At 37.3% G+C, this 19,512-nt stretch overlaps 3 protein-coding genes across 3 annotated transcripts; 1 reads left to right on the top strand and 2 right to left on the bottom strand.

Moving 5' to 3' along the window:
* Window positions 1–1,834: 1,834 nt before the first annotated feature.
* LOC112197545 lies at window positions 1,835–4,770 on the bottom strand. Its single transcript, XM_024338284.2, has 6 exons — window positions 4,492–4,770; window positions 4,255–4,379; window positions 3,845–3,943; window positions 3,529–3,650; window positions 3,147–3,207; window positions 1,835–2,113 (listed from the first exon to the last, which is right to left on the bottom strand). The coding sequence occupies exons 2-6, from the start codon at window positions 4,297–4,299 to the stop codon at window positions 1,835–1,837; spliced, it is 606 nt and encodes a 201-aa protein (XP_024194052.2). The 5' UTR covers window positions 4,300–4,379; window positions 4,492–4,770.
* Window positions 4,771–16,606: 11,836 nt separating this feature from the next.
* Window positions 16,607–17,591, top strand: LOC112201398 (glutathione S-transferase T3-like). The gene is made up of 2 exons (XM_024342276.1): window positions 16,607–16,897; window positions 17,019–17,591. The coding sequence occupies exons 1-2, from the start codon at window positions 16,607–16,609 to the stop codon at window positions 17,589–17,591; spliced, it is 864 nt and encodes a 287-aa protein (XP_024198044.1).
* Window positions 17,592–17,889: 298 nt separating this feature from the next.
* LOC112201387 (protein ALP1-like) lies at window positions 17,890–19,227 on the bottom strand. Its single transcript, XM_024342267.1, has 2 exons — window positions 19,007–19,227; window positions 17,890–18,949 (listed from the first exon to the last, which is right to left on the bottom strand). The coding sequence occupies exons 1-2, from the start codon at window positions 19,225–19,227 to the stop codon at window positions 17,890–17,892; spliced, it is 1,281 nt and encodes a 426-aa protein (XP_024198035.1).
* Between the last annotated feature and the right edge of the window lie 285 nt (window positions 19,228–19,512).

The raw sequence follows: 19,512 nt of genomic DNA, 5'->3' as shown, positions 1-19,512 counted from the left end.
AAATATTAGAGTATGATCGATTTCTTGAGATTTCTTGAGTTCAAATACTATATGAGAAATTTTATGAGTTCAGTATATTTGAAGAGGTAATTATGTTAGCGCATGCATGCATTACCTGGTCGGCAATATCCTCTAGGAAATAGTCTTGGTCGGTAGTACCCTCCAAAATATATTCTGGTCGGCAGTACCTTCCAGACAATATTTTGGTCGATAGTACCCTGTAGAATATATTTTGGTCGGCAGTACCCACTACTACAATAACATGATTTAAGGACACTGAAACCGTGTCCTTAAATACATACAAGGACTCTTTAAAAAAGAGTCCTCTATCCGGGTGTCATCATAAGTCCGAAATAAGGACACTGGAAATGTGTCCTCTTATCTATACAAGGACACAGTTTATGTGTCCTAATAGCTGTGGATGTGGTGTCCTTAAATCTATAAGAGGACACCTAAATTGCATCCTTATTTTATCAAATAAGTGTCCTCTTTTCTATATGAGGACACACAAATTGTGTCCTAAAAGCTCTAAAAATGGAGTCCTTAAATCCATAAAATGACACAGAAAAACACTCTCATATGTGTCCCCTTTTCTATTCTAGGACATATAAATTGTGTCCTCAATGATTTGAAAATGGAGTCCTTAAATCAATAAGAGGACACAAAAAATACATTCCCATATGTCCTCTTTTCTGTACTAGGACACATAGGAATGCATTTTGTGTCCTATTTTTTTATACATTCCCATCAAATTTGCATACAGATAACACATCAACACAAGTCCTTATAATATAATAACTAATATAGAAAATATCCAATACAAGCAATCTACAAACACCATAAGTCCATCTCATTAAAGGAGAATAAAGATCCAAAATGTCCTACTCTACTGTTTTGACCAAAATTTAATTCAAAGTTGCTGGTACACTAAACAGCCTTCAAATATATATATATATATATATATATATATATAACTAATTTGATTCATACTAGAAGTAAGAAATCTGCATATACATATGCTAACTATTTTATTCCATCTGCACCAGAATCCATCAACCTGCTCTGCTCACTCTACTTGATAAACATCTTCATGGCACTACATCATGAAAAGCTTAGTAAGAAACTAAGAAACATAGTAGACTAGTGATCTAACCACTAAGGTAACAACAGCAGTACATAACATCAAGTAAATAAGCTCATCAAAGAATGTGAACTGAAATTGAAAGACTTCAAGTACTAAAACTAAAAAGAATTGGCAACAACTAGTTTAAAATCATAGACAATTGTCTTCTACTAGTTTAATCATAGTATTAACAGTCATAGCAGTACATAGAGGCATATAGTTTAATCTAGCATTCATCAGCAGTCATAGCACCTGTCATTTTTAGCTATAACCAGTTAGTCATCAAGGTTTTAGCAAAGCCCTAACAATAAATTCAAGTTATAACCATCAAGGTTATAAACATACAAGCCCTTGAAAGTGAAAACTATAATCATGTCCAGCCAAGTAGAGCTTTAACATAAGCTGACCTCCAAACTTTGTCGAAATCATTCAACATAATGGAAACATTCAAGACGTGGAGTTTATTTAATTTTGAAAGAAAACTATACCTCCATATATATGTCTGTATATATTCAGTTTCACATTAGTTTTTATTGACTGTGTTTAGTTTACATAGTCTTCGGCAGCAATAGGATGCAATCACAGTTGGAGCATCAACTACTGTATATAATATATCCAAAAACATAATCCATATACCAAATTTACAAAAAGGCATGCGCTACATCAGCATATTCATGTTACTTGATTTATTCCAAAAGAAAAGGAGAGAAACTAAATGCTTACGGCAAAGCTAGCTTTCTCCTGGACATCCTTGAAAAATTCACAAATAAATGGGGCAGAAAGGTTCATGTTGAAAACCTGCAGATAAATACAATTGTCAGGGCTATTTCTTGCAAAGAAATTGAAAGCAGCAAATAAGATGGAATTTTGAAGGTATGACATGTCAAATGCCTTGTTATTTGCAGCTACATGTTCAGTAACAAGCTGAATGGATTCTGGATATTCAGTTGAGAAAAAAACCAGCAACGTAGATGTACTTGGCCTTCTCAACTGCTCAAACAGGATTGACAAAGAAATCAGCTCAGAAAAATGCAACACTAGGGAAATGAAACTAGAAACCTAAAACATTGGCTGAATGGGTACCCACCTAATGCCCAGTTTTATGGTCTTTTCAAATGCTCAACTTTGTAGCAGTTAGCGGTTGCCAAATTGACAATAAGTGACCTACATTTACATACCCACAAACGTTATCAGCTCTCCAAGCTTCTAACAGATACAGCTGTAGTTAACCTTAATTTAATTGAAATAGACTGTGTTTTCACGTTTAAAGCCTGTTATATGAATTGAGACAGGCATGACCATATAAGAGTACACCATTATCTGGCACACAACACTTTTTTGTTATCTTCCACACCCATGATTAATTCTCTTGCTTATTTGTGCATAACGGATCAACACCAATAACAGTACACAGACAAACAACGCATGCAAAAGGAACATTAATTGAGGTGGTAGTCTTAAATAAATGTAAGAAGTATACAGCAAAGCAATTAAAAATTCCAGTATAGAAAAGAAGTAATTGCCTCTTCAAGATAAGAAACCCTTTTCTGAAAAATGGTTTTCTGGCCAGAGTTAGGGATTGCAAGCACTTCCACCCATTCATCTCCGCCAAGATCTTTAAAGTAATCCATGTACCTTCCAAAAATCAATTAGATCCCCATGTTACTAAAGTCCAAGGAAAGTATCCATACAAACTAGTGCTGTCATGAAAAACTGATCAAAGTTTCAAATGCTTTGTCATTGATCAATATATGCAACAAACAGAGAAAAACGAAACCAAAAAGCAAACAAACAGCTAAACTTGACAAGCCAAAACGAGCCAAGACAAGCAAAATGATTAGACCAAATTTCATATGACACGGTTATGAAGCTGCATATCAAATTAAGATAGTTAATCTAATAATAAGATCAAACATATAAACCAAAAGAAAATACAAGGAGCTGATATAGTGAACAAATTAAAAAGTTTCTCAATCCAAAACTACAAAAAAGGTTATGAAGCAGTTGGATAAAAGAAACTCACTTTATTAATACCAAGTACGATTCCCCTCTGAAATTGTCCGACTTTAATTTTCACACAAGACCTGCAAACACAACAACAATGTAATGCAATGAATTGAGAGTACAAACACACTAATCTAGTCAAAACAAACAACAAACTTGCATTCTGTGCACTCTATCAGATGTGTTTATGCAATGTTTATGGTGTCATAGTATACTGTACTAACCTCTTATTCAAATATGAGCAATGTTTCAACCCAAGCAAGCAATCATTTTAAGTCTAGTTACTAAGAAGCATTAAACTATAATTCTTTTCCTTAGTTCCTTGAACTTGCTTAAGCATATGTCAAGAGTTCAATTTCAATTACGTATCAAACAACCCAAAAGAGAAGATAATATATTACCTATAGATATGGCAGTTGTGCTCATTCTCAAGTTTCACAGATATCTGAGAAGCAATGATAAAATCTACCAAGTCATTGATTGGAGCATCTTCAACTGATAGGCAACAAAATGGGTAATCAGCCTATATTGAAATATTAAACATATTATTAGAGGAAATTAAAGTAGAGAAGATCGCCAAAAGAGTTAAAGCCAAGGTGAAGTATCAAGATACAAGTACTAATTATCCTTTTCAAAGAATATCCACCAATTGGGTCTTCTGTGATACATATAGGAAACATTCAAAAAGACAAGATTGCCGAATTTTTCACACAATACCTCTTTTGGTTGAATCATACTAGAAACTTCCAGAGCACTGCTTGCATCTTTGTTGCCAAATAAGCTATCCAGAGAATCTGATGACCCAGAATCTGATTTCTGCATATCCTATTCAGTCAGAAACAGGTATGCTAGCATGCCTTGTATACCATAAAAACAATAGAAGGACACTCGGTAGGAAAGAAAAACACTACCCAAATCACAAACTAATGAAACAAACACTCCAAAGTTCGTTCCTTTCTAACCTAAACTGCAACTAAAAGCCACCCAAAAATTGACAGTTTCACTTACAGCGAATAAAACAACTCGAAAGGTTGCATCTTTACACAATGCTAATAACAAAGCTAGCTCCAATCAACTAATTTACGCACAAAGCTTCATACTTCAAATTGGAAAAAAAAAAATCTTACATAATTATACCCCGTTCTTTGCAAAATTATTATACCCAATGACATCGAAATCTCCACGCAAAAGGGGCACAGAAACTCAGCCTTTATCTCATCGTCTCCTTATGTTTCCTCGTGTTCGAACAGATCTGCAATCACCCACAAAAACCCATCATCACCTATCAAACCCAAACAAAAACCCAAATCCAAAATTCCAATTCGTTAAAAGAAAATAAAAAAGGAAAGGATCGAGATTGGTACCACCTCGCGTTTGAGGACGGGAAGAGATTGCTCTACGAATCAGAGTCCATTCCAATGAAATTACAAAAAAATTAGGTTAAATTGAAATCCTAGAATACAGAGATAGATTAAAGAGGAGAGATAAATAGAGAGAGAGAGATAAAGGCGTGTCTGTGCGAGTGTTAGAGGAGGCGACCAAGAAATTGCCTGAGAGAGAGAACACAACAGAGACTCTCTACCGAAGCTTGGCGACGCCCAGAATGTGTCAACCCAGAGTGAATGAAATAGAGTGAATGAAACATCTTTCTCTATTTGGGGAGGGTTTCAATTGAAGAGGGAAATCGAAAATTGGGGGAGGAGGGAAGTGAAATTTTGGGAGGGAATTGAAAACGCGAAGTACAGTGCAGTGTGCCGCATTTTGTTATTTCAATAGGATTTTAGTTTTTTAATTGGAGCCCAATACTAGGACACAACATACCCTAAACCGGGTGTCGTTGAAAGACTCTCCACCCACTAAAAAATTTCAATTTGAAGCTTTGTGTCCTTAAAAACTTTTAAGGACTCCACATAAATTATGTGTCCTTGTTTGGTGTCCTTGTATGTGGTTTTTGTAGTAGTGACCCTCTGATGCATCATCTGGTCGGCAGTACCCTCTAACTATCTATGGTTAGTCGACATTATCCTCTAGCCATTACCTCCTTATCTGGTCGGTAGTACCCTCTGATGCGTCCCTGGTCAGCAGTACCCTCTAGGTGGCATGAGATGACTAGTCAGCATTTCCTTTTAGTCATCGCCTATTTTGAGACATGATAATTCTTATCGATATTTTGAGATATCATTATATATTTGAGATATACAAAATTTATGAAAGGATTTTGAGATATTTGATTGTATGAGTATTTTAACAAGAGTTTTGAGATGAGATTTACAGTTTGATTTGAGTTATCAGTTTATTTTCGAGATGAGCTACAGTATGTTTTGAGATTTTAGTGTCAAAGACTAGTCAAGAATATTTTCACAAGATTGGTGCATGCGTAGTTTTTAAGAGAATAAGAATTGAGAAAGTATTTCAATTATCTTGAGTTATTTTTTCTTTGAAATTATTTATTTTTGTCTGCTCACTTTAACAGTTTTCAAATGCTTTTCCCTGGGCTTTTCGATTTCTCGTGCCCAGTCTGCAGAATGGTTGAGGTCGAGCTTGCATAGGAGTCAAGGCATAGTGACCACCGCTTCCATGTTCTTTGTAGGTTGCATGTTAACCTACTTGTACCTTATTCCTGTTCATTTGTCTAGATTTGCTCTTATGGCCATCTTTCAGTTGTTTTAGTAGAAAGATAATTTGATATTCAAACTTGAGTTTTGGAATTGCTTTATATTACATGTTGGGAAGTTGTTTATGAATTGTGCGGAGCAGGTAGGCTTCAGAAGTTAACGATGGATTTGAATATTAAGGAGTGTTGTAATATTTTCACAGGTTTTGGGGAGTCAACTTTTAGGGGAAGTTCTGCCAAATATTTGGTAGAATTTCTTCTAAGGTGGGGCCTGACAGGGCCACTTTGGATTTCAAGGTGAAATTCGAGGCAGGTCCTGTCACATAGAGCCTTCCATAAGTCTTTAAATGGATCACCATTGGAAGTGGAAGACAAAGAATCTCCAAGAACTGCATCCCTAGCTATCCAATAAGCTGTTTTGATAGAGAAAAAACCATTCTTTTTCGGTTTCTAGGTGAGCTTGTCTGGAAGGTTGTGATGGCTGATATTGAGACATAATATTTTCTCAATAATACAGGGATTGAAAAGCTGTTGTAAGACAGGAGTAAACGAAGTTTTAGTTTCTGAACAGAACAGATTACTGACTTGTTGAAACTCACAATTATTTGGTCTTGAGAGCATGTAGTGTGGTATGTGAAGTATCCAATTATCCCTCCAAATATCAATATTAGTACCATTACCAATTGTCCATTGTACACCAGCTGCTAAGACATTCCTTGCACTATGAATGCTGGGCCAAGAGAAAGAAGGTGATTCTACAATATCTGCATCCCAAAAAGGTACTCTAAGGGTAGTATCTAGCTTTAAAATCTGAGCTGCCAATGAGTTTGGTTGAGAAACCAACCGCCATCCTTTTTTTTTTATATTAATGAAATTTCATTAATAATTACCGATGAGAGTAAACTCAATGGAAGGTGCCCAAAACAAGGCCCAAGTACAAATAAACCCAATAACGAAAATTAAAACTCAACCATAATCCACATGGACAGGGCATAAGAGTGTAACCCTAAAACTTAAAATAAACATCAACTCCCTACACTGGCACAGTAGCCGCTGCCCAAACTCTTCCACACAACCCTCGCTGTAGTCGCTACCGCAGCCGCCGTCGCAGCCAAAGGCCAAGAGGATGCGAGAAGTGCTTAATCGAAGTGATGAGTACCGAATAGCTGTTGCCAGAACAATCCCAAAAAGCAAATCCAATCAAAACCAAAATTAAAGGGGATGAGAGAAAGGAACCAATACCACACACACACACTCTCTTCTCCATCAGAGAGACTCAAACAGGGAAGGGAAGATAGCCACCGAGATGGGACAAAAGCCAATAGCAAAGAAAAATCCAGCGGAGAATGGGGGGTGAAACACCTATGCGTGAGCACCCATAGTCCATACGGTAAGTGATTCGCACTTTCAAGAGGTAGCCACGAAATCCTTTATGGAGAAGGTCTTTGGTAGATGGAGGGGAGCTGGTGTGAGGTGATGGGTGAGGGGAATCATGGAGTTTTTTTGATCTGAAATTTTTTTGGGTTGATCGGCAAAGAAAGGAGGAACAAAGACCTCTATAACTGGACATAAGCCAGTAAAATCACCACAAGATGGGTGTAATTCACCACAGGGGTGTGAGAGAAGCAAGAGAAAATCAAGAAAGACAGAGGAACTGAGTAAAAGAGAGGCCAAAACGAGAGAGCCCGCCCCCAACTCTCAAGCCTTCGATCTAGATCTGAAGAGATCAAGATCCGGGCAAAGAGAAGGGGTAGGGAGATGGGTTTTCTCAGATCTATTTTCTCACTCTAGGTTTTAGAGAGAGACGCTCCTAAGGTGGGTTTTCACTTCACCTCCATCCTTTCTTTGCCAACATTGCAAGGTTGTAAGAATGCAAGTTTTTAAAACCTTGTTTCGTTATCACTATGCCAATAACCTCATCAGACGACAGACCATGACCGTCGTCTGATATGCAAAAAATATGTCGTCTAGTAAGCTGATATCTGATTGACGTTCAGACGACAGGTAAAGCCCAACGTTAGAAATTCACTCAGACGACAGACACCTAAAAAAAATCTGTCGTCTGAATGTGCTTAAATATGTACAAATTGTAAGTATATGTGGTTAGATATGAAATAGAACGACAGTCAAATGTTGTTGTTGTCAAACTCTAGCAACAGACTTTACAAATATTCTATTGTCTGTTTTAATGCGAGACAATAATAAAATGTCGTCTGAATGTGTAGAATTTCCATGTTTCTTTGCCAAATCTGTTGTGTGAACTTTATTGAAACAACATCCACTATTAGTTATCTATTGTCTCTCTTGTTGTAAAACGACATTTAAATGTCCTTTGAATGTGTAGATGCTTGAAGTATCTTTGATCTTTCTGTTGTGTGTAATTGTTTCAAACCATAGTTGTTGGTAACTTTCTATTGATTGATATTATTTAAAAAGACATATAACTTCCAATGTATTATCATATATCCCAATGATGAAAGTCATACTCAAACCATGAAATACAGTTTGTTAACAGCAGCATAAACTAATCTACCCCATTGATAAAAGTTTCAGCACGTTGCTCTAACCTCCTCAAAAGGTCCTTCATGAAGAGTGTACTTGTCCCATGAGAAATCAGCAGTGTATTTATTGCGCAATGGTCAAAGACTTCACTACTTGTTTTCTGCTTGCCTTCTGCAGACTACGTATCGTCTGTGCTTCCTAACCATTTCTGCCCTGAAAGATCTCTTCTTCCTAAGTGAGGACTACTTTTTTGTGACAACATCAACCAACATTAGTTCAGTTACCAATGGGCTAAACACATGAAATACAAGTCAAACTTTTATAGTCAAATTGCTTGATTAACAGTATCAAGTAGAAAACTCATTTGCAAAACTCAATCGAGATGCAAATGTATAATAGACTATACTTCATGAATAGAGGAAACAAAAAAATGAACAGGGGAAGGTAGTAGTGAGTAAATACCTCAGTCCCTACTTTTCTCTTCTCTTCCAAGTCAGCCTTGTTTCCAGCCAAGAACATTATTAAAGTTGGATTTGCTAATATCAAACGAGAAGTAAAATAAACTTGGGTGAGTTAGTAGTCTTGAAGAATATTAGTTACTCAAGTTATATCAATCCAAAAAGTGGTCACTCCAAAAGTTTTCAAATGTACCTTGTCTTTGCAATTCGAAAACCCACTTCATTGCTCGCTAAAAACAAATGACTCCTGCAGCCCAAAAAAATATGCATCGAACTGATTACACTTAAAAGGTGCATAACTCATAATACAGATCACCAAAGAGTCTCGTATCAATTGACAGATAAAGCCTAAGCAACTCATATTGCAGATCATTAATGACATAGTCTTCTATCATTTGATAGATAAAATTTTAAGGCTTACAATGAGCATGTCACAAGTGGCTCATTCTGCTTTCGAAAGTTATATGTCAAAGATGCTAAAGTCTTTGCTTCAAGAGTATCGAAAACAGAAAAACTTCAAGTCGATTACATATAATCTGCAGATACTTATAATGGAACCATTGCAGGGACTGTATAATGTTGAAACTTGAAAGTCTAATGTTCCATGAAATTACAAACATGAACTTGCAAAAACCAGCAACACATAAGGACATCTGAACCTAAATTGGAGAGTTGAATGATTACCATGCTTGTGATATCATAGACCAACAGCTGCAGCTGCACCATGGTAATACATGGGAGCTAGGCTATGGTAACGTTCCTGACCTGCAGTGTCCCATATAATAGAGTGAATCAACCAACATATATTCCTCTTGCTATAAAACAAGTAGACTGCTATGGACCACAAGAATTTATTACTACTACATCAATTTATCATTACAACATGTAACTGCTCCTACATGCTTCAAATGAAAATGTTCAAGACCTTTTTTTGTTAGTCATATTTGAATTAATAATCATGTCACTACAACAAATAAACCACGTAGCGAGCATGAATCTAGTAAGCACTAGTGTAGCAAAATCTGTACTAAACCAAAATAAACTAATAACATAAATAATTTACCACAACAGAGAATACGAGGAAGAGTCATCATGGGGGCAATTGTCCACTAAGTACACAACTGTACTGCTGAGAAGATAAAAATAAATTGTTTCATATCCAGATAGGCATACATATACACTATGCTTGAAAGTAATCTTGAGAACCAAGACTTACAATTACCAACCCCAGCCTTTGTTGATAATACCTCTTTGTCCTGTAATTTTCAGAGCTTGAAGAATAATATTGGTCATCTTCTCTGGTTCTTGAAGAGGCTGATACAAGGCACAATAAAAGAAAAGAAAAAACATTAGCATATAGTGAGCCAATTTACCATATCAATGAAATGTTCAGCTTAGTAACCTTTAGAATGCAAGTAGTGTATAATTAGTGTATAATTGAAAACTGAAACCATATTTGCAAAAACGTAAGCGATCGATGACATGAATACAGTCACTAACCTTTAGTAGAATGCACTAGTCCGATCAATCCCTCTATCATTATTTGTAGTCCATCATAACATATTGGCAATTTCCACTGTGACTACAACATGCATGTCCAAGCTTATGAGGGTACCACTATAGAAAAACAAGTGCACCATTTGTTTCTTTCTACTTAAGCTAACCAGCTTCGCAGAGCATATAATTTGAGCTCTTAGCATGATGGCCAGTAGATGAACATGAGAAAATGATGTTGTTACAGAACAAAGTGAAAACCCACACTTTAATATAAATACCTTTGAAAGGAGATATGGTTACAGGTGTTACTGTATTGACCCTTGCATCAGGGGGGTCCTCTTTCTTGATTGAGAGTCCATTAGATAATACAGGATTGCTATCAATGATGGCCACGTTCAAGTGCTTCGTCATTGGCATTCTTGCAATAAGGACACAAGAATAGACCATAAATATACAATATATATATATATATATATATATTAGTATGTCACTGTAGAAATCTGGAGATAACAAACTGCGCAACAAAAGTAATTGTTACCAGTTCATCAGTCTATCCACTCTAAATGTTAGAATACACATAAGAATCTCAAAGACAAGCACATAGAGGCCAAAAATTCACGAGCATAAAGTTGTGAGATGATATTAACCATAAGTACAACTAGATTATTAGAACAACTCGCCTACCAAATCTAACACAATAGACTACACAACACACAAAATAACTGAAGTGATGAAAATATACACAAAAGACCAACTACCCAAGGAACTAGCTAGGGCCATGCCAACCATGCCTCCTCCAACAATAGCAATGTCATACAGTTCACTTTTATTTGAAGATTTCTACTGTGCCACATGATCCTGCAGTTTAAAAAGAATCATCAATCATCAAATCCCCAACCACAGAACAATATTACAATTCTTGCAAGTTACTAATATATAGTAAAGAATACTAACTTCTAGTTCAGCATAATCGATAGCTAAAAATCCATGAAATAAAATACCAAGTGCAATTTCCACAAGAAAAATAAAACAAGGGTGAAGAATTCAAGAGCTTTACATTGCTTGGTTGAGCACCATTGGAGCTGGAGACTTTAGCAGCTGCACTAGTACAGAAACCCTTATGTGAAAGTTTCAATCTGTATGCATTTTTGACAAGCTTTCTTCACATGAAAACAGATACCCAACATTATAGAAATCAAAGAACAAACCAATAGAGCAATATAAAAATCAAGTAAAATTGTAAAGTAAAGAAGTCACTCACCTCAAATCCTAAACAGGACCAGAACTAGAATGAAAACAAGTCTCTAGAAGTTCTGCACAACTTCTTTCAATTCTTCAACATCCGAAATTTCGATGGTGAAATTCCATGATCATGAGTTCAAATTCTCACATCTTCCTAGTTCTAGTACCTGAAACTCCTAGACCAAAATCCTATTTTAGTATAGAAACTCTCCATAAGACCGACTCATCATGGAGCCCAAAATCTCTCTCTCTTTCTCACTTCCCATCTTCTTCTTTTCTTTTCTTCTCTCCCTTTCTCCTCTTTTGTTCGTTGTCCCGGTTCCTTCTTCTTCTTCTTTTTTCCTTTCTCGTCTAATCCCCTTCATCCCCAGTTGACAACAACTCACCCTTATCCCTTGATTAGAAAACCAAAACCACTAACAACCAAAATCAGATTGAAAAAAATCGAGGAATCAGATTAGATTAGGGTTTAGAGAATTAGGGTTTACTTACCCCCATTGGACGATACTCATAGTCCCTGAAATCCTTGCAGCGGAGGACGTTGATGTTGACGGAGACGCAAGCTTTAAAGATAGCTGCGAGATTAGGAGGCGAGATCTGAGTGAGCGTGGGTCTCTTTTTAAAGCCAATTTGTTTTTTTGTTCTGTTGTACTAAGCAAGCTAAGAGGGAGTTCGATATGGGTGAGGAGGGAATCTGAAAATTAGATGAGGAGGGAATCTGAAAATTGTGCAGCGCGAAACCATTGATTTTGGTTTGATAAATTTGTCAGGGAGAGAGAAATCATTGAAAGTTTGGAACTAAGGCCCAGTTTGGGATTGATTTTGGAGGTGCTTTTGAACCTGCTTCTGCTTTTAGGCTTATGCTATGCTATTTGGTAAATTGTCTAGAAGTAACTTTTGGTCCGAATTGATTCTCCTAGAAGTTGAAATTGAGAAGCAGCCAAGTACCAGCTTTATTAGGAAGCTGCTTCTGTGGAAACACGGAGTGAATAGGGATTGATTAAATGAAATTTACTCTTTTTTCCTATTATGTCCTCATCTTTTCTATGACTTTACCTTGACCTAGAGAGGGTTTTGTTATGCTCAGCTTCTCTCTTCCCAGCCTCCTCTACCGTCAAAACTCAAAACACATCTTCCCATCGATCGAGCTCTCCTGTGTCTTCAAAACCTGATTCCGTCGCTCCTCCGCCACACGCCCCAAACCCAAAGCATTCCCGGACCCCAGCTTCTTCAACCTCCTTTCGTACTTGGTAAGCTCCTCATCAGAACCACTCTCCACATCTTCCTTGTTTTTCCTCCTCCTAGCATATATTATCCCATTCGTGGACGTGATATTTGTGATCTTGATATTTGTGGACTGAGATTTTCCGTTTTATGGTTGTCTAGGTATCTTATCTTGACGTGATGGAATGAATAATCGATCATTCGATCATAATCTAGTGTCAATCTGAAGCAGTAGATCATGCTGTCCCAAAAGTGAAGCAAAAACGAAGCCTTTGATTTGTGAAAGACGACTCATCTTCTACAACTCCTCCTCAGTCAAGGACCAGTCGAAGATATCAAGATTCTGCCTCATTTTTTTTCTTTGTTGTAGCTTTTCGCTACCATGCTCACCCCTTGCTCATATACCCATCTCAATGATATCTGCAATTCACGCATGCAACATATGCATACAATCTATTAATTAATAATTAACTAAAGCTTAATTTAATTAATCAATCAAGCTATAAGGTTAGTTATTAACGTGCTGCAGGTAGACAAAGACATATATATATATATATATATATAGGTGCCAAAAGATTAATTAATTTATGATTTTATGTACCCACCTGAGCAGTTGTTTTCCCTTTTGCTTTGGCAATCTGTTGGAGGACTTGTGAGCCTAAACCCCTATCGTCTCCCCATGAAGTCCCAGATGCACCCAGTGGAGAGTAAGCTGTGAAATGTTTCCCTTTTGCCTTGCAAAACTCTCTCAGTTTGTTCACCTGCCAAGCTGGGCTCATCTCTTCCTACATACATATAAACACCAAATTTCTATCAGTTGTTTATTGCATTTGGATTTATGGGAGTTTTGGTTTTGGGGTTGTTTTTGAATTCACTTTCGTGGACTTTTTTGGTAGGGAGAAGATTCCAAAGTTGGAAGTTGGCTTTCCTTTGCAGGGAGGTCTATTTAGTCAGATTAAAGGTGTTCTGGAGACTCTTAACTGGTTTTGCTACAACTGTTGATCACTTTATCTACCTTTTGAGTTGGAGTTTTGGTTTCAAGAGGGATTTAAATAATGCAGATATGAAAGAGCTATCTTCGATGCTACTGCTGATGGAAGGTGCTCGTTTTTTTCCTTCTAGAAATGACTCAAGATGGAGATTAGAAACTCGTGAAGTTCTTTCGTAGTAGGAGTGCTCCTATGTTAGCAAGACACATTCCTATTGGGTCGTGCATGGCAGTTGGTATAGAGTTCCAAAAGTGTTTAGTACAATATTGGTATTGTGTTGCTCTAAATGAGTATTCAAAAGTGTAAATCTAATTGTCAAATAATTAGAATATTCTTTGTTAAACTGCAGCTTTGAAATATTCCATGCGCGTTGGGCCATGCTAGCTGCCTTTGGTGCTTTGGTTCCAAAAATTTTAGACCTGTTAGGAGCCTTTCACTTTATTGAGCCTGTATGGTGGCGAGTTGGCTATTCAAAGCTTAAGGTTAGTACTTTCTGTGTTGGAATTAACTTTTGTTTAGTGAACAATTTTTCTCTCTGGGAATTTGGTTTGCCATGTCATTCCTTTTCCTGTGAAATCAATAGCATAGATCTTCTCAATAAAGTGAAGACCATTCAACTACCTTGATTATTCTAGGAATGATGAATTTGGATTTGTCTCCTTTAGCTTGCAAGAATCTTTCTAGTGGAACACCTTTCACAATTGTTGGATATAAATAATACTGTTTTGTGAGTATACATGTTTATAATTTTGTCTTTTTGTCTTGTTGTGATGAAGGTTGCTGGAAACTTTTGTGATATTGATTCTGATGAAAATTGAAATTACTTAAGTGAAGACACTAGTGAAGAGATGGAGGATAATGAACATGATGGAGATAGTCTGGGAGGCGGGAAGACAAGAAATGGAGGTGTTAAGAAATGCAATTGCACAAAGTCTAATGAATGCATCTACTTAGCATTTAGTTGCAAATTTCAAGTAACTTTAATATATTTTGTATAATGGTTCCCGTTGAAATATAGTCGGGAAATTAATCCAAATATTCTAGATCTATTTTGTGTAATAGTAAAATAATAATATGCATATTGAAGGGTTTAAAGTAATTCTCTTATTCAATTCGGTCCAACCAAGGATACAAGAATAATACATGAGAAATTTTTTTATTTGGTATGGTTACGTAATCAAAAAATAAAATTATGTATTTTAGTAGCATATTTTAGCATGTATGACCATTTTGGTAATTATACCCAGCCAAAGCACTTTTGCCTTGCAATTTACCAAACACCTAGAAATTGCTTTTCATTCTCACAGCACTTTTAAAAACAGTTTACCAAACACCTCAACTACTTCTTCTCACAGCAAGTTCGGAAGTGCTTCCTCTCACAGCAAGTTTGGAAGTTCTTCCCCTCACAGCACAGCAATCCCAAACTAAGCCTAAATTCTTTCATGTTGTGCCAAAAAAAAATAGTTACAACAAAATCCAAAGTCAATGGATCTCTTTTAACGAGACAACAGATAAATGTTGTCTGAACACAAAAAAAAAAAAAAAAAAACAGCTACGACATAAATCAAAATTAATTTATCTCCTTTGATTAGACGACAGATAATTGTGGTATGAAAACAAGTTTAATTCTCAAAACTAACATACCATGGTATGTTGCTATATTCAGACAACAGTTTTTGGACTGTTTAAAATATGTCAAACGACAGAAAACAACCTATCTGTTGTCTGAGCTCTGCCATCTGATGAGGTTATTGGCATAGTATAAGCATAATCTATCCCATGATTGCCAGTGTATCTTCTGTTTTTTCTTCTATATCACCCCAAAAAAATTGAGCACACAATTGAGGTAGATCATCACGTAAATTTTTGGGAAGCAGATAACAATTCATTGCATAAAGAGGCATTGTTTGAGCCACTGCCTTGATGGGTAATTCCTTACCTACAGCACTTAATATTTTGGACTTCCAACCAATAAGCTTTTTGGTCATCCACTCTTTGATATAGGCAAAAATTTTAGTTTTGGATCTACCAATTCTAAGTGGGAGTCCAAGGTACCTATCATGTTCTTTCTCAAACTTTACTTGAATAATGTTTGCTAAGCATTCCTGTGTGGTCTGGGACACATTGTTGATGAAAACCACACAACTCTTCTACAAATTAACCTTTTGGCCAGATGCTTTTTCATATAAATTGAGAATAGCTCTATAAGGGCAACTCCAACCATTGGGTGCCATACCAGAACTGGGCAAAAAATGAGACTTTTCATCTCCAACGGGCCAATTGAGGGGGATCTGGTTCTAGAATTATAGGACTTGGCCCTAAACCAAGTCTTATATATGAGACTTTTTCATAACCGAGACCCGTGTACAGTGTATTGGGGCCACAAGTTGGGTTGTGCCAGCCCAAGGCCGGACGAAACGCGCGAGAGAAGAAGAAGATAGTGACGCGCTGGGCTGGAGGGAAGGAAAGAGATGAACGCGCGCGTGGTGCGCTGGAGGAAGAAGAAGACTGCAAATCAGCTGCTGCGGGCCCTGCCTGACGAAGCTGTCCCCTGCCGACCGTTTTGTACTGTGCAACGATCACGAGGACGACTACTCAGATCTGTCCATTTTGAATATGGACCGCTCTGATGTCGTCCCAATATTTTTAATTTTTTTTTTACTATAACGGTTATATATTTAATCCAAGGGCTCAGATTGGAGGAGAAAAAATGATCAATGGCTCTTGTTAAATTGAGGATGATTAATTCCATTTTTAACCGAAAAATAAAATAAAAAATTATCAGAAAATAGGGAAAAAAAATATACCCGTTGGAATAGTAAATATTAGGAAATTCTATAAATACCAATTCATTCTTTCCTAATTCCTCACACCAAACATCCTCCATTTCCTTCAAAATTATTCATTTATTTTGCCATATTGTTGTTCTTAAATTTTGTTTCTCTTGGAAAAAATGGCTCCTAGAAAGGATTCTTGGAGGCACAATGAAGAAGTTATTCTTTGCCAAGCTTGGATCACCGTTGGTGGTGATGGTGCTGTCGGAACCGATCAAATGTCGGATTTATTATGGAATCGTATTGCGGAGGAGTACAATGCACACAAACCGACGGATTGTGTAACTAGAACACCTTCTAGTTGTAAGGCTCGTTGGAAAAAAATCAATCCAGCATGTATGAAGTGGCGGCAAGCTCTTAACAAGGTCGAGACTTTTCAACGACGAAGCGCTGAAAATATGGAGGACGAGGTAATTTATTTATTTGTCATGTAGTTGTTAAAAATAAATATTGTTATATAGTTTATTACTCGATTTATATTAAGCTATCTTTTTTTGTTCTAATATTTTATTTACTTAATATTGTATGTAGCTCATGAATGTTAAGTCGACATACTACGACATGGAAGGTAAAGATTTCTTGTTTGAGCATTGTTGGGTTTACTTGAAAAATACAGAAAAATTTGGTCATATGCCAACAATGGAAAATACCAACCACAGTGTTCGTACTCCTATCGACTTGGACGACAGTGGAACATCGACAAATGAGGAGGGTGCCACTTCATCAAGGAAGGCACGTCCTAAAGGACAGAAAGCTCAGAAGCTAGCTAAGAAAAAAGGCTCCCAACAGGATGCGGGTGACCTACGAAAGCAAATGCAACAATTTCAAGAACAATGCGAGCGTGAGTACCAACAAAGGCAACAACAATTCGAGGAAGGTCAACTAATTGAGCAACGCGCTGAAGATGCTCGCACGATGATGGTGGATCCATCAATATTTACTCCAAGAAAGAGGAGTTATTGGGAGAGAAAGCAACAACAGATAATAGATAAGGAGGCAGGAAACTCAAGCATCCCAGAACAATCTCAAGATCCTACACCCCCGGAAGGAGACGACACAAGCTTAGCCACTTATGATCCAGTTCATGAGACATCTTGGATGTAATCAATATTAATTTATATGATTGTGGTTGTTGTTGCTATTTGTTAATTGCTTTGATTTATTTGTGTTTTAAGTTATGAAAATAAAAATTATCTTATTGAGTAGATCATCTTCGTAATAAAGCATTGAACTTTTTATTTTCATAATAAAGCATGGGCCAATTGAGTAAAAGCACACCATACAAAGTAAAAGCACACCACACAAAGTAAAAACACACCACACAACAATACAACCAAACTAGGTCATGTCCACTTATCATGACAACATGGCCACTTATTGAAAGCAATAAATTAAAAACTCCTCACTGGCTGTTTTGATCAGCTTGTAGCTTCATGGTCCATAGGTGATCGACTAGATCGTCTTGGAGGTTTTTATTCATCACTGGACATCTAACCTTCCTATAACGACGCAAGAATTGATTTAGTTGTTGCGGATTGCGATCAACATCGGTGTCAATTACTGGTCTGGCATATATCTCTGCTTTTCTTGGTCTGGTTGGGATATCATCTGGATCAAATGGCTCTGCTGCATCTTCATCATGTTCATCTTCAACAATCATATTGTGCAAGATAATACACGTCATCATGATGTATTGAAGGTTCTCTTTACTCCACCCACGAGCTGGTCCTCTTATGATTGCCCAACGAGCTTGGAGAATACCAAATGCTCTCTCCACATCTTTTCTGTATGCTTCCTGCATCCTTGTGAATTGTTGTGTCTGCGGACTCCTTGGGTTTCTAATTGCTTGTACGAATGACCCCCATTTAGGATATATGCCATCAACTAGGTAATAAGTTTGGCCATAGTGCCTATTACTTACCTGGTAGCTCACTTCAGGGGTTTCACCAAGGCAGGCATCATTGAACAACGGTGAACATCCAAGGACGTTAATATCATTCAGGGAACCTGGAAGTCCAAAGAAGGCGTTCCAAATCCAAGTATCGTAGGAGGCCACGGCTTCCAAGATGATTGTCGGCTTCCCCTTGTAGCCAGTATACTGCCCTGCCCATCCGCTGAGGCAATTTTTCCACTGCCAATGCATACAATCAAGGCTCCCGATCATCCCCGGGAATCCCCTTTCTGCAGCTTTGTCGAGTAGCCGTCGCAAATCTGCCGGTGTTGGTTGGCGGAGGTAAGTCTCATGGTACACATTCCAGATTGCTTTCGTGAAGTGCTCAAAAATCTCAATAGCAGTGGACTTCGTAATATCTAGGTAATCATCGCAGAAGTCAGCTGTGATGCCATACACGGGCATCCTCATGGCGCATGTAAGCTTTTGTTCAGTGGACAAGCTGACTCTCCCAGTAGCATCTCTTGTCTGAACAAAATATGGGTCGTAGTTGGCCACATCGCGCATCATCCTGTCAAAGACCTAAGGTTGCATTCTATATCGCCTACGAAATATGTTTGGTTCATACCTGCACGGATCCGTGAAGTATTGAGCTTTGAGTCGAAGATCCATAATCTCTCGATCCCTGGCCTTATAAGTACGACCTTCTAAGGAACCACCCCATTGTGAATCCTCATCTTCCAGCTCTTGGATTTGCAAGGCAGCGGCAGACATCATCATGGCTCTTCGACTGTTTCTCGTGACGGCCTCTTCTTGATCTTTCTGCAACCATTTTGTCAAACGATTCATTGCAGAAATGGTTTGACAAAATCAAAACGAAAAGAATATGGAGATTTGTAGGCTTCGGATATGAGAAGGTTTGTGAATTTGTGAGAGATGAGGATGACAATGACCTCATATTTATGGATGGTTTGAAATGATAACTATTGTCATAAGATATGACACGTGGCGGTCAAAGACTCAACAGAAATTTGGACGGCCAATTAGGGATTGACACGTGGCTCATGAAATCACATCCAAATTCGTTTGTTTGTCATATATGCCGACACAACACATCAAAATATCTTCTAAATA

The sequence above is a fragment of the Rosa chinensis genome, chromosome 1 (assembly GCF_002994745.2).
Source record: "Rosa chinensis cultivar Old Blush chromosome 1, RchiOBHm-V2, whole genome shotgun sequence".
Lineage (NCBI taxonomy): Eukaryota > Viridiplantae > Streptophyta > Magnoliopsida > Rosales > Rosaceae > Rosa > Rosa chinensis.
The sequence above is the reverse complement of the archived record's forward strand: the minus strand, read 5'-3'. Positions and strand labels throughout refer to the sequence as shown.

Bases quoted from the DNA above. Each gene is read 5' to 3' on its own strand.
- LOC112197545 (XM_024338284.2), bottom strand. From the start codon at position 4,299: ATGTCATTGGGTATAATAATTTTGCAAAGAACGGGGTATAATTAT. The intron at 3,651-3,844 runs GTATTGTGTGAA...ATTTCAATATAG, and splicing joins GTATGATTCAACCAAAAGAG to GCTGATTACCCATTTTGTTG. The intron at 3,208-3,528 runs GTAATATATTAT...TTGTGTTTGCAG, and splicing joins CACAACTGCCATATCTATAG to GTCTTGTGTGAAAATTAAAG.
- LOC112201398 (XM_024342276.1), top strand. From the start codon at position 16,607: ATGGCTCCTAGAAAGGATTCTTGGAGGCACAATGAAGAAGTTATTCTT. The intron at 16,898-17,018 runs GTAATTTATTTA...TATTGTATGTAG, and splicing joins CTGAAAATATGGAGGACGAG to CTCATGAATGTTAAGTCGAC.
- LOC112201387 (XM_024342267.1), bottom strand. From the start codon at position 19,227: ATGAATCGTTTGACAAAATGGTTGCAGAAAGATCAAGAAGAGGCCGTC. The intron at 18,950-19,006 runs GTATGAACCAAA...GGTCTTTGACAG, and splicing joins TACTTCACGGATCCGTGCAG to GATGATGCGCGATGTGGCCA.